The sequence below is a fragment of the Cucumis melo genome, chromosome 11 (genome assembly GCF_025177605.1).
Source record: "Cucumis melo cultivar AY chromosome 11, USDA_Cmelo_AY_1.0, whole genome shotgun sequence".
Lineage (NCBI taxonomy): Eukaryota > Viridiplantae > Streptophyta > Magnoliopsida > Cucurbitales > Cucurbitaceae > Cucumis > Cucumis melo.
The window spans coordinates 672,349-687,395 of record NC_066867.1 but is presented as its reverse complement, the minus strand read 5'-3'; the positions used below and the strand labels follow the sequence as shown (position 1 = coordinate 687,395).

General features: G+C 28.4%; 2 protein-coding genes and 1 non-coding gene across 3 annotated transcripts; all 3 read left to right on the top strand.

The window, feature by feature from the left end:
- The first annotated feature begins 2,859 nt into the window (after window positions 1-2,859).
- LOC103499658 (WAT1-related protein At5g64700-like) lies at window positions 2,860-9,250 on the top strand. Its single transcript, XM_008462698.3, has 7 exons — window positions 2,860-3,309; window positions 3,440-3,502; window positions 4,039-4,155; window positions 7,409-7,661; window positions 8,261-8,419; window positions 8,609-8,760; window positions 8,850-9,250. Exons 1-7 carry the CDS (start codon window positions 3,119-3,121, stop codon window positions 9,025-9,027), a joined length of 1,113 nt encoding a protein of 370 aa, XP_008460920.1. The 5' UTR covers window positions 2,860-3,118; the 3' UTR covers window positions 9,028-9,250.
- Window positions 9,251-10,593: 1,343 nt separating this feature from the next.
- Window positions 10,594-14,462, top strand: LOC103499657 (WAT1-related protein At5g64700-like). The gene is made up of 7 exons (XM_008462694.3): window positions 10,594-10,827; window positions 10,948-11,010; window positions 11,831-11,947; window positions 12,786-13,047; window positions 13,136-13,294; window positions 13,799-13,947; window positions 14,218-14,462. The coding sequence occupies exons 1-7, from the start codon at window positions 10,637-10,639 to the stop codon at window positions 14,366-14,368; spliced, it is 1,092 nt and encodes a 363-aa protein (XP_008460916.2). The 5' UTR covers window positions 10,594-10,636; the 3' UTR covers window positions 14,369-14,462.
- Window positions 14,463-14,808: 346 nt separating this feature from the next.
- Window positions 14,809-14,880, top strand: TRNAQ-UUG (transfer RNA glutamine (anticodon UUG)). Its single transcript has one exon. It is a non-coding gene; the product is annotated as a tRNA-Gln (tRNA).
- The last annotated feature ends 167 nt before the right edge of the window (window positions 14,881-15,047 follow it).

The following is a 15,047-nucleotide window of genomic DNA, read 5'->3' as shown; positions in this document are numbered from 1 at the left end:
CCTTACTAGGAAACAAGTAGTTCCATCTTAAGCCAATAAAACGTTGATTATTTAGTGTTATATATAGTCAATTCAAATCAAGGTAAAGAAATGGTTTAAGCAAAAGAAGTACAATTTCTTTTAAAAAGAGTGGTATATGGATATTAATATAAAGTTTATTTAAAGCTTAGTGACAAAATTAAATTTCTCTTTGTCTCCCTCTTCTCTTTCCTCTCACCCACATTTTGCCATGCTTTAGCAATAACATAATATCTTTTCGACCCCCAAATTTGAAAAGACTAGAAAAAAAAAAGAAAACATTAGTTAAAATGAACTTTGATTGAGCTTAAAAAGTGTATGATAATAAAGCATATTTTCATGAACATCTATCATTGTGGTTTGGAGAGGTTTTCTTTTCTTTTTTCTTTTTTCCCTTGGATAAGAAGGTGAGTAAATATAAGTAGGTTTTAAGTGCTAAACTAATTTATTTATTAAATTCATTTGTCTAAAAAAAATTTTGCAGTTATCAAACACATGAATTTTTCTATTTTTTTTCTTTTAATTTAATCACTTGAAAAGGGAGAAACAATTATATATACATTTATAAATTATATGTATTTATTTGGCCGTATAAGTAAAAATAAGAAAAGTTGTATGGAAAGAAAATTATATATATAAATAATTGTTTTAATAATTCAAAATCAATTTTTCGATAGGCAGATCTAAAAGTGTTAAAACAAGCACTAAAATGATTTATTGAAAACATATGTAACTTTGAACTTTAAATTCCCCATCTCACTTATTATTGAAAAGATAAAATGATAAAATAATAACTTTTGCCAATGACATATCTTCATAATTCAATAAAAATGTTTGTAACTATTTTTTTCTAGTTTTCAAATCGTAGTATTATTGATCTAAGTGTGTTTTAATCTTTAAAAATTAAAAACTAAATGGTATGCCTAAATGAATGCAACAAGTTTAAGACGTTTTAGACTTATAAATTGGTATGACTCATAAGTTATTTTCTCGAGTTGGAAGTTAAAATTCTGACTACACTGCTCTTGTTATTAAAAAAGAGAGAGAGGAAAAAAATTGCGAAAGAGCTCTCCGATCCTAAACCCTAAATAATTTAAACTGTAAACATTGAATTCTCAAACTTATATGTTTCAAATATTAAAATTGAATCTTCAAATATTTATACGTGTAGAAATTGATAAGTAGTATAAGTTTGAGGGTTCAAGTTTATCATTTTGTAAAGTCAAATTTTCTACAAATATTGTAAGTTCAAGGGTTTAAGTGTTAATACCCGCATAAAAATTGAGGGTTCATTTTTATAATTGAAAGTTTGAGAATGAAATTGCAGCTAGGACAGAACGTCGGATTTGGCCATTTGTATTAAAAGGAAAAAAGAGTCAACGGACGGAAAGTTGAAATTTCAACAACCAATCTCTGAATTATTTTGAAAGTTTGAGGAAATTAAAGAATGGTCCGTCAACTTTTTGATTTCAGGACCAAAATAAGAATGTGACTCCAATTTTATACCATCTTTTTCTCATGCAATTTAAATTAAAATTTAAGAGTAGATAGATAAATAAATATCTTTTTAGCTCAATGAGTTGGATAAAAAGTAAAAAGTAAAAATTGCTTTTGGTGGAAATCGTAAAAAATGGCGAAACAAAACTCCGTTGAAAATATATTTATAAATATAGTAAAGTTTTACTTTGATAAATTAAACCACGATACACTTAAATATCTCTATTAGTGTCTATCATTAAGTTGATAGAGGTTTATCGGAGTTTATTACAGTCTATTACTCATAAAAAAATAAAAAAAAAATGTTATCATATTTACGATAGAAATTAACTCGTTCTACTATATTCGAAAACATTCCAAAATTCAAAAATCTTAATATTTTTAACTCATAAACATATATCTTAACAAAGTTAAGATTTCAAATCATGTTGTAAAAGCAAATATTGTACAATTGATTGATTAAGATATGATACTCACGATCAAAAGATTAGAGATTCAAAACCATGTGGTTTGTTTGTTGTTGAACTTGCATTGCTTTGCTTGTTCAAATTTAATTCACAAATTTTTAATCATTCTCGTACCCTCTTTGAAGTCCTTTGCTTATAAAAACAATCTCAATTGTTATGGTTAATTTTTAATATATAATCTATTTAGCATATTTACGTCTTGATATGTTAGGGATGTCTTGCATTAGTTATTGAGTTTGTAGATGTGTGAGTTCTCTGTAATAATACTTGAAAATATATTCAAAATACATTTGTCTTCACGCTATGTGATTTTTGACGATTGTTTTAGGTTTTATATTTTTTAAAAGGCACCATTTTAGTCCTTTTGAGTTCCCATTTTTATTTGAGCACATGTCAATAGTCATTTAATTTGATTCTTTAATTTTTTGTATTTGTTTTTTTAAATATAGTCTACTTTCTCTCGATTTCTTATCGTGATTTACATATTTATAAGTAAAAGAGTTTGACCAGCTTTTTAGTCAAATTTCAAAAATCCTTTTTCTTAGTTTTCAAAGTTTAACCTTATCTTTCCTAAAACATTAGTAAAAGAAAAAAAGATAACAAAACAAAAAAAAATTACAATAAGAAAGAGATTTATAGGCTAATTTTTGGAAATTTCTTTCAAACCAAACTTAACTAAAAACCTCAATGGTTTTTTTAACAAAATAGTAGAAGAAAGGAATTAGTGAATGTATTAGAACATTTTAATAGTAAAAATTTTAGTTTTTGAAAAAGTATATGAATTAAAATAGTCGAAAGCGAAAAGAAGTAAAAAACAATATTAAAAAGAAAACAAAAGAAAGGAAAGAAACAAGAGGAGATGAGTAGTGAATAGAGAGAGAACAGCAAGGGCGTAGGCCAAATGGTGGCCCCCATATGAGAGGATAAAGGCAGCGTCTTTTGTTTGAGAGAGATATCTTTTGGAAATAGGAGCAATAATAAAGGAAGAGAAGAAGAAGGAAGAAGAAGAAGAAGAAGAAGAAGAAGAAGAAGAAGAGAAGGGAGATTATAAATAGGAAGATGAAGACTGCTGAGAAAAACAATACACACTCTTCGATTCTTTCATACATACATACATATTTTATCATATAATCAATATGAAATATATGATGATGGATGAGAATAGAATAGCTTTCATGGCTGTGATTTTGATTCAAGCCATTTACGCCGGTATGTTTCTCGTCTCGAAGGCGGCTTTCGACGTTGGAATGAACAGCTATATTTTCGTTTTCTATCGTCAAGCCTTCGCTACCGCCTTCCTTTCTCCCATAGCCTTCTATTTTCAATGGTATCTATTCACTCTTTTTGTAACAACCCGACTTTTCTAGTTAGTTAAAGATCTCGAAAAGTTCGTTTGTTCGTTCTTTCATACTTCCTCTCACTCATTTTTTCTTGTTTTGTTCGGTTTGGTTTTTCAGGAAAGATGCCCCACCCTTGACATTCTTCACCTTCTGCAAGATTTTTATGCTCTCTTTATTTGGGTATCTTCTTCATTTTTTTCCTCTTCTATCTACTCGTAAAGTAAGCTTATGTGTTGCTTTAATTCTATTTGGCTATCTGGGTTTGTTTATCTCTTACCATAATGATTTTTGGTAGAAGTGATTTGGTTAGATGGAAAGGTTTACTGTCATCGAGTTCTTGTTTTGTTTTTGAAAATTGTTTTTCATTAACGCAACGTTCTATTTACACTTTCTGAATTTTTTAGACAAACTTCTAAACTGTCAGTTAAATTCTAAGGCAAAAGAAAAAACCAGACTTGTATTGATAATTTGTAGGAGTGGTGTTTTTAATTTCGATAACCATTTAATTTTAGAACATTATTATGTTTGTGTTTTCCATCTTTCTCAAACGAATTCCAAACCAAAATTATCTAAAATTTAAAATAACTTTCTAAAACTTGACATAGTTTTTGAAAACAAAGAAACCATTAAACTGAATTAATATTAATTTAATTAATAATTACCAAACGAGCACCTAAAAGTTAAATTTTAAAATGTAAAATTATTTGAATTTGCAGGATAGCTCTATGTTTAAATCTTTATGGGATTGCTCTGGTGTATACATCAGCAACATTGGCTGCAGCAACTACAAATTCTCTTCCTGTCACCACCTTCTTTGTTGCCCTCTTACTTAGGTACACACCCTTTCCTAATTACATCACTAAATTTAATTATTCTTTAAATTATTCCCTTCAATTTATTTTTTGTTATTTGTTAATAACCCATAATTTTTATGGTGAAAAATACCCCAAGGCATTAATAAATTAATCTACCATAGTGTGTGTGTGTGTTGTTCAAACACAGGATAAAGTATTTTCTAATGGTAACTTTGTGCCTATACAAAGAAGGTAAGTTATGTAAAAGGCAAAGAATTTATACCCTTTTTTTTTTTTTTACTTTATTATTAATTTAACTTTTTATTTCTCACTATACTAACTTTTAAGAAAAGAGAGAGATTCTATGATAATTCCTTAATTGTCAAAATATAAAAAGATAATTGTTAAAAATGTATTTTGGTACTAATGAAAATAATTGTTTTGTAATTGCATTAAAAATAATACTTTTTCAGACATTTGGCTATAAAAAATTCAAAATATTTAAAAATGTAATAAGCTTAGATGACTAATATATGACTAATTAAGCTTGATTTTAATAATAATTTTGTTTGGTTTTATAGTACTCTAGTCATTACATATTCTTGACACCATTTTGAATAATATTGAAAACAATTAAGAACTTTTTTTAATTAGCAACAAATTACATAGCTTTTTTTATATTTTTTTTTAAAAAAATTGGTTTGTGTGTTGTTTTTCACTTTTCTTTCTCCTAATAAAACAATGTTATGAAAATGGAAAAAAGAAATTTCTTGAAGACTGCATTTGAAAATCACTTTCAAATGTGTGACCTAAAACTTGAAAACTACATTTTTGCAAAAACAAACCACAAAAATTTTATGATTTTAATCATCACTTTTGTGATGATCATTTCCAATAATGAATGCAAGAAGTGGGGAAGTAATTAAATGAGTTTCATATTATAATGGGAAAATGGCCAAGTTGAAGAAGGAAATGGTATATTGTTTTTGTAGTGGAAACCCTAATTTTAGATGAGGAAGAGCCAAAGATGGTGTCAATGAAAAATAGTAGAAAATGTATTTTGGAAATGATTGATGGGATGGATTCTTGGGGTGATAAGGGGAAGAAAAGGGAAACGAAATAACAACTGAAAAGAAAAAAAGAGAATAGAAGAAAACATTGAGGATAATAAAGTAGTGGTTCAATTTTGCTTGTCTATACTAAACCCTTATGGATTAGCCTAATAGTAAATAAAATCGAATTAATTTATAATAATCACTTGTCTAAGATTTAATTACCGTATAAACAAAGATTTGTATGTATTTTAAAAGCTAAGATTCCAATATCACAAAAGCTAATGTTACTATAGACAAATATGCATTTGGACAACCAATTTTGGTGAATTGAATATTTCTTTTATGGAAGTGTTAGGTTCAACATTTTTTAACTTATCAATGTGTGTGTCTATATATATATTATACAATCATACATATAAAAAGATTTACTTTTTCAAAGTCTATATAATAATCATTTTTCTATATATTATATAAAAACATGATGGTTGCTTTAACATTATTTTTTTTTCCATCATAATATTTTAAACTCTTGGATTATTAATTAAAAGAATTTTAAGAAAACATTGGACAACAAAAAAAAAAGGTTATAATAAATGAAAGGCTATGAATTAAATTCTCAAAGAGCAAAGAAATATAAAGACAACATTGACAAATAATTCCTAATTTTTGGAATTTGGCAAGGATTAGGCTGCTAAAAGTATATTATAAAACAAACTTTAAGAGGACCTCCAACAAAGTGTTATATACTACGAAACTAAAAATAAACGATAATATTTAGTTAAATTGAAAATTCGATCCCTTGTTATAGGAATAAGTTTGTAATTTAACCATAAATTTTATATTTTATGTTTACCTATTCAGGAACGGAAAAAAAGTTACCATTAACGTTTTGGTGGAAAATCAAGTCATTAACTTTTAAGACAACAATTACTAAGTTATATCTGTTTTGTTTGTACTTTTTTTCTTTCTCTCTTTTTTGAAACACAAGGTCCTTTATTGCGGGCTTATTGCTATCCTTTGGGGTGTTTGGTCTGAGAGAAACAATAGAATTTTTGGTATTTTTAGCTATCAAAAATCTATTGTAAATATGTGGGAAGAATGCAAAATCCTCATAGGCAATTGGTTCAGCAGAGATCCTTTTTTAAAAAATTATTCGACTGATACAATTGCCTTAAATCTGAACGTCTTTTGTAATTAGCTTTTGGGCTTTCCTCTAGCCCTTTCTAAATAAATTTTGTACTAAGCTCAATCTTAGGCTTTGTCCTAAGTTTCCAGCTTATGTCGTTTCCTCTTAAAAAAAAAAGAATTTCACCTCAAAGATTTAAATAACTTCTCATCTCTTTCGTTATGGATGTGGAAAAAATATATATTTCATAATCTTTATAAAGATATACACAAGTTATTTTCCTCATCATAAATTAGTTTATAAATGATACCTCAAACTATTTAACAGATGATACATATTTTTCACTAGTTGAATTATGTTTGTATTGACTTTAAATTGCAATATCTTTAAATTGATTGATATAATATAATATGTGGTAATCATTAAATTAACGTACGAACGAAAAGGTATTCGTTCGTTGAGTCATTTCATTGCTGAAATTTATAGCACATGGATTAAAGTTGATTAGTAGTAAAATAAAGAAAAGAAAAAAAAAGAACAAAAGTTGATTAAGTTGTGGATTGGATTACACACATTATACACATTTAATGGTCCATTTTGCTTTAGTAAACAGAGATTTAAAGTTCTTATTGTCAATAATGTAATCATTCTATAAAGCTGATCTCTCTCTATTTAGTGGAGACCATAGTATTTTGTCTTCTTCTCAACTTTTCTTTTGTTTTCTAGCTAATTTGTTAAAATTTTCTCTATTGTTAGAATTATTTTATGTCACATTTAATATGGCATCTTATGTCACCCATTTCTAAATTTAGGTTAAATCCATTTAGCTACTTTGGGTGCAACACTCATAATTTCATAAACTAAACTTTAATATAAAAGTATAAAAACATGGAATGATATATTGAACTTAACGAGGATATCGGTGTACCTACATATCTTATTATAACATTATGCTTTCAAGTTTGTGTCCAAATAAGTTAGTGATTTTGTTTTTAAAAAAAAGATTGAAGATAGATCGATGACCTACTAAACATCAAATTGAAGGTTCTATTTAAATGTTGAAAGGTTAAACTAACTTTTGTACTTTTTATATTTCTTGATATCTTTATAGGATGGAGGTGTTGAGGTTGAAGTCAATAGCAGGAATTGGAAAGCTAGCAGGAATATTATTTTGCATGGGTGGTGTTGGAGTTTTGGCATTTTACAAAGGGCCCCAATTGAATTTTTTCAACCATCATCATCTCTTTTCCATCCATAACCCTAATCACCATTCTTCTCCTGTTGCATTACCCAATACTTGGTTGAAGGGTTGCTTTTTGATGCTATCTGCCAATACCTTATGGGGTATTTGGATTGTTCTTCAGGTATCAACTTTCATCTCTCTCTCTCTCTAAAATAAGTAATAAGCTATATTGCGAAGAGCATATGGAACAAAAACAAGGAAGTAGGGCCGAACAGAAACAAAATAGTTATAAAATAGGACTAGATGGATCGAGCAGTGGTTGGTTACATTAGCATTTTAATGATAGTCTTCTACTTTTGAAGCCTTTCAAATTCACTTTTGACATCAGTCTTTCTTTCTTTTGAATATAGTGAAAATAAGTCATTTCCCATAATTCCTTTACTATGTCTTTCTTCTTTTTTCAAGCTTTAAGAAAAATTATAAAAAGATAAAGCAACAAGAATAAAGCAAGAACTAGGAATAAGCTTGATTGTACTTCAAGAAAAAAAAAATAACAAAACAAAATATTGATTCAAATTTTAATTTTTAGAATTCAGCTCGGGATTTAATTATAAAAGAAGATTTAATAGTTAGTAAAATAATCCATCTAACCTTTTAGTTGAAAATATAATTGAATGAACTAATCAATATTCATTCGACATTTTTCTACCTTTCTAGCACTACCACTTGTCTACATATATGGTTTGTTGATGAATTTATGTATATTATTTTGAAAAACAGGCCTTTGTATTGAAAAGCTATCCTTCAAAGCTTATGTTGACAAATCTTCAATGTTTATTAAGTTCATTTCAATCCTTTGCTATTGCTATTGCAATGGAAAGAGACCCTCAACAATGGAAACTTGGCTGGAATCTTAGGCTTCTCTCAGTGGCATATTGTGTAAGCATCTCTCTCTCTCTCTCTCACTTTTTCTTTAATAAAATTCACATTTATTTATTTATTTATCGGGTTCTTCAATTGGAGGTGGAGACTGAACCATCATTCTCGAAAGACGTGATTGATGTCTTTTATCTATTGAGCAACTATGCATGCATGAATTAATAAATAATAGAAATAATTTTGGTGCAGGGTATCGTGGTGACCGCAGTTACCTACTGTCTTCAAGCTTGGGTTATTGAGAAGAAAGGACCAGTTTATCTAGCCATGTCTACACCTATCGCTCTTGTCATTACAATCTTCTTCTCTGCTGTTTTTCTTGGAGAGAGTATCACTCTTGGAAGGTACTTACATAATTAAGAGCTGTTTACATGAATTTTGAAAGAGCTAATACTTTTCAAGAATTATATTGAATTTTTTGTGTTTGGTGCAGTATCTTAGGAGGATTTTTATTGGTGGGAGGTTTGTATTTTGTGCTATGGGGAAAGAGCAAAGAGCAGAAAATAAGTGAAGGATTGAAAGAAGGTACCAAAGAATGCAACATGGAAGAAGGGAAAGATAGCACTAAGTTACCCAATGAAAATCCAACATCTTCTGTGGAAAATGTTTGAATTATTTATCATATGAATTTATATATATTTATGTGTATTTTTTATTTTAAATTTAGGCCTAGATTTTCTATTTTTCAAATTATATATATGGGGAGGGGTTTGCAAGTGTAGAAATCCTAATTTGGGTTAGATTAATTTTCATTATCACTATGCTTAAATTATATGTATAATTTAAGAGAAATAATTATCAAAATGATCTATAATAAGATCATGATTTTAACAACTGTTCAACCAACCATTTGAATGGACATTATTGTCATATATACATATTCATATTATCTTTACTTGAAAAATATTTTGAGAAAAGTGAGTATTGAAAATACAGGGACAAGTAACCTTTCAAACTGCGTCTGGTTTATCAATCACATACAACTTAAATGTGATTTTTGTCACATACAGCTAATATAAACAACTTTTGAAAGTATGTCACTAAACAGAAGCATATATAGACTTATGTTATTATAAGGACACTGTTAACAAATCATCTCGTAAAACACTAAAAACATTCTCGTCTTTAGTTGAAAATTATTTTAGGAAAATGTGAGTATTTAAATATACTCAAGAAGTAACTTCAACTCAACTAGGGCAAGACGTAATAATACACATGCAACAAAATGTTTAACTCTTAATGACAAAAGCTTAACTTGGTTAAATCCAAAAAAAAAAAAGTAAGGTGGGAACTCTCATAATTTGAAGATTAATTACTTAGCCATGTCCTATCGGTTGGTCAAGTTGGACTATTTATAGGTCCTTCCTCTAACCATCTAATTTCAAGATCTTGAGTGTAAACACAAATATACATATATCAAATGTCACATAGCAAAAAAAAAAAAAAAAAACCTAAGTGGTCACCAATATTGAATATCAAATGTAGATTAAGCTTAACGATTCCAGAATCGTGTTGTATATGAGGATTGAAATCTAGATGAGATGTGATTTTGAATATAGCTAGAGACAAAGATGTTTAAGTAGAACTTATTCTTGAAAATGAAGAGAAGTTCGGAGTCAAGAAAGTCTAGCACAAGGGAGACACGTTAGAAATTAATAAACTAGATATATTATGGATAACACATTCCTAGATATATTTCTAATTTTAAGATACACTTATATACACACATACTTCATTTACTTTGTGTTTTTTAGGAAGTATCTTGAGTACTATATATTTTGTGTTTTTTAGGAAGTATCTCTTAAGTACTATATAAAGAGTTCATTTTTCTCATTTGTACGTAAGAGAAAAAAGAAAGACAAATTCAATGGAAGCAAATTGAAATTTATAAACAAAGTGAGTTTCAAAAAAACAATATTCTTTTCTTGTGTGTTCTTGAGTTTTGTAAGAGAACAAGTTTCGTCTTTCGTCAACACTCTCCATTACATATATATTATTATCATCGTGTATAATTAAAAATGGAAAGAAAGCATGAGTAGTGGATTGAGAAAGAGAGCACTAAGGATTTAGGAAAAAGCTAGCCACCATGTGAGAAAGAGAAAGCCAAATTCATGTGGTTCTTAGAAAGATGTGAAAATATATATTAAAAGCAAAGCTGAAGCAAGTAAAATATAAATAGGAAGCCGAACAAATGAAGAGAGTAATGTAGATGTAATTATAATGATTATATATCTTAATATGGGAGAAAACAAAAGATGTTTGATGGTAATCATTCTTATTCAAGCCATTAACGCCGGCATGTTTTTGCTTTCAAAGGCAGCATTCAACGCCGGAATGAATCATTATGTCTATATTTTTTATCGCCAGGTCGCCGCCACTGTCTTCCTTTCTCCCTTAGCCTTTTTTCGACGGTAAAAGATATATTCTCTTTGTAACGACCTAACTTTTTGACATCTCTAATTTTGACATTTATATCGGTTCTTCTTTCTTCGTTTTATCATTTCGCTTTTCCTTTCGTGTTTGTTTTGCAGAAAAGTCACCCCTCCTTTGACATTCTTTACCTTCTGCAAGATTTTTTGTCTCTCTTTGTTGGGGTATATATATATATATACATCTTCTTTTTCCCTCGTATAACTTATATGTTGCTTGGATTCAAACTATATAATACATGAGAAAAAACACTTGAAAAGATTTGGGTTGATGATCATTTGATCTTTTAGAATTGTGTTTCTCTTACACTATTTTCCTTTCCAATGTTTTTGATAAACAAAATATAAATTTTGATTTCTAAACTTTTACGAGAGTAATAATCTGATCGATAATTGATTTAGTTCTTCTATAATACATTTGTAACAATTTAGTTATTAATGTAAATAAACATTAGTGGTAATTTAATTAAATTTTTTATGTGTTGGTGGATGAATCGTAAACAATCAAATTTATTTATAAATTATGAAAACCTAATCATTACGTAACAAAAATTATTGATACTTAATTTTGATAAAAACTTTCACGAAAAGGATTATTAAATTATTACAAATTGTAAAACTTAAAGATTAAATTGCTACTCATACATATTTAGTAACTAAATTGTTACAAAAGAACTAAACGTTAATGAAAGTTCATAGATGAAATTATTATTTTCATAAAAATTTAAGAACCAAAAGTATTTTTTAATCTTTTAAGTAGCCGTACCGATAACGTAACGTAATAGTTTTTGTTTTTACTTTTCTATTTTCAAGATTTACTGGAAGAAACACTCAAATCTTAAGTTAATTTTTTAAAAAACAATAACAAATTACTTTTATTTAGTCTTTTTAAATTTTGGCGAACATGAAATATAGAAATCAATAGGTAGATGTAATGTTTATAGTCTTGATCGATTTTTAGAAATGAAATCTTTTTGACATGTAGGATAGCCATATGTTTAAATTTGTATGGAATTGCTCTCGTGTACACTTCAGCAACATTGGCTGCAGCAACTTCCAATTGTCTTCCTGTCATCACTTTCTTTGTTGCGCTTTTACTTAGGTACGCACTCCCTTAGTTAATTTACAACTCAACAATATATAACTGCGGATTATTCTCTCCATGGGTGGTATGAGCTAGACCTTTCGAGTGGTTCACAATTAACAGTACTCTGTATCCCAAAACTTGCTAGCTATCTTCTCTAGTTGTTCTGATACTTGAAAATAAATAATGAAAGTTGGGCTACTCGATAGATTCATAATGCGAGTGTTTGAGGACAATACTGTAGTCTCCATTGTGTAGAACCTATACTGTTATAAGAGCTCATAATATTTTCACTAATAAAAAATTTTGTATCATATTAATATGACATCTTATGTCACCCACATTTATAAATACAGTGTGGCTACTTTATGAGTGTAAAATGCATAGCAAAAAGTAGAAGTGTTGGAAGCACGCAAGATTAAACGCTATGATACGTGAGCTTCAATCTAAAATAAGATTAAACGTTAAATTACAAGTTTAGTCTTTAAATATTAATTAATATATTCGTGTCTAGTAGGTTGTAAACACTTCTCATTTTTAGTTTATCAGATTCTAAACCTCAAAAGTATTCCCTGGACATCTCTTTGAGCTTTCATTTTCTAACAATTATTAAAATTAAGAAATCTTACTATAGAAAATTGACTTTTTAAACTTTGAAGTTTGTGTTCAGGAGAGAAATCTTGAATTGGTTGTTAACCTTATTATGAAAGTTTGGGAACTTATTATCACTTATAAATTTGCAGATTTAAAGACTTATTAGATAGCTTTTACCGTTATGTTTTAGTTTCTTCATCTCTTATATTAATTATCGTTCTTTTGTTAAAAACCATTCTTTATTTTCCATTGATACTTATAGGATGGAGGTGTTGAGGTTGAAATCAATAGCAGGAGCTGCAAAGATAGCAGGAATATTATTTTGCATCGGTGGTGTTGCGATTTTGGCATTTTACAACGGCCCCCAATTGAATTTGTTTAACAATCACCATCATCTCTTTCCTATCCATAAACCTAATAATAATCACCATTCTTCCTCTCTTCCATTGCCCAATTCTTGGTTGATGGGTTGCTTTTTGATGCTATCTTCCAATACCTTATGGAGTGTTTGGGTTGTTCTTCAGGTATCAATTTTCAATATATTCTTCTAATCATTTGTTTGGATATATCAATTTTTGTTACAATAATTATATTATATATTTGAAAAAACAGGCATTGGTATTGAAAAGCTATTCTTCCAAGCTTCAGTTGACAAATCTTCAATGTTTATTAAGTTCATTTCAATCATTTGGTATTGCCATTGCAATGGAAAGACAACCTCATAAATGGAAACTTGGTTGGAATCTTCAGCTTCTTGCAGTCATATATTGTGTAATTTTGTCTCTATATCCACTTCAATTTCCTCCTTTTCCTTAGCTTTTTTATTATTTCTTGAAACTAACCCTAAAGTATCTAAGTTATTAAGAACTCAGCTGTTTGGTTAGAATTATAATTTGGGTTCTAAAAGAAACAAACTTCATACAATTAGCTTTAGCTTGATATATATATATATATATATATATATATATATATATATATATATATATATATATATATATATATATATATATATATATATATATATATATATATATACATACTAGTTTACTTTAGAAAATTTATTAATATCAAGACTTTGTTTGTGAATGATACTTTTACTTTCATAATTTTTTTTCATTAGACAATAACACCTTTCATGATACAGTAGTAATCAATTTTGGACGTGGAAGATTGAACTATATATATACTGCCTTTGAGAGATCACGAAATGGTCGTCTTAACTTTCTGAGCTATGCTCGATTTGATGAATAATAAGAGAATTTATTTTGGTGTTAGGGCATGATGACCGCGGTTACATTTTGTCTTCAAGCTTGGGTTATTGAGAAGAAAGGACCAGTTTATTTAGCCATGTCTACACCTTTGGCTCTTATCATCACAGCCTTCTTTTCTGCTATATTTCTTGGTGAGAGTATCACTCTTGGAAGGTAATTACATAAAGAGTTGCTTAGAAAATAATAGTTACGGTTAAAAAGTGTATTACCAAGATAATTACAAATATTGCAAAATAACCTTGTTCATAAAAGATAAACTCGGATAGACTACTATCATTTATTACTAATATACACCAATAGACGGTGATACTAGTTTATCATGATACATCTATCACTATCCTATCACCGATAAACATTGATATTTTGTCATATTTATAATTTTAAATTAGCAGTTTTACCATTCAAAGGGTGTTGTGTTTTCAGTACTTTAGGAGGAATGTTGTTGGTGGGAGGGCTGTATTTTGTGCTATGGGGAAAGAACAAAGAGCAAACAATAAGTGAAACATTGAAAGAAGGTACCAAAGAAGGCAACGACATTGAAGAAGGGAAAGATATCACTAAAGTAGAACAATAAAAATACAACTATGGAGATCATAACAGATTGTACTATGGAGATAACAGATCGAAGCTCTTTAACCTCAAAAGTAGAAGATTATGAGAATATTCAATGTTAAGTTTAGCCGACTTTTAACTTCTATTTTTATCTAAGTCACTAGTTCATGCATGCAAATCTCAAAAACAAAAACTTCTTTGAACAATTTAACTTAACAACAAATTCTTTAAAATTGAAGTAAATTGTTATGGCAATTAATATGTAAATTTTGGTTACATGTAGAAAATGTTTTACAAATCAAAAGTATAAAATGAATTATTTACAATTTAAAAAATCAAGTCATTTCATTTTATTGTTTGATGGATGGGATATATTGCTAAAAAAGAAATGGTGATAGAAAAGGATTTTCATAATTAATATAAATTTGATTTTAACAACTTGTGGTTCTTTGGTCAACTAGTGGTTCTATGGTGTAGTGGTTAGCACTTTGGACTTTGAATCCAACAACCTGGGTTCGACTCCCGGTAGGACCTTTTAAAGTTTTACTCGTCCACCTAAAAGTACTTGCAAAAAGAATATGAGGCAAAATTCCAAAGAAGAATAGTGAATATCACATTTAAATTAAAATAGGGCATTCTATGTTCATATTAATTTGGCAAACTCATATGTCTACATGCAAAGGAAAGGAAATAGAATGTGC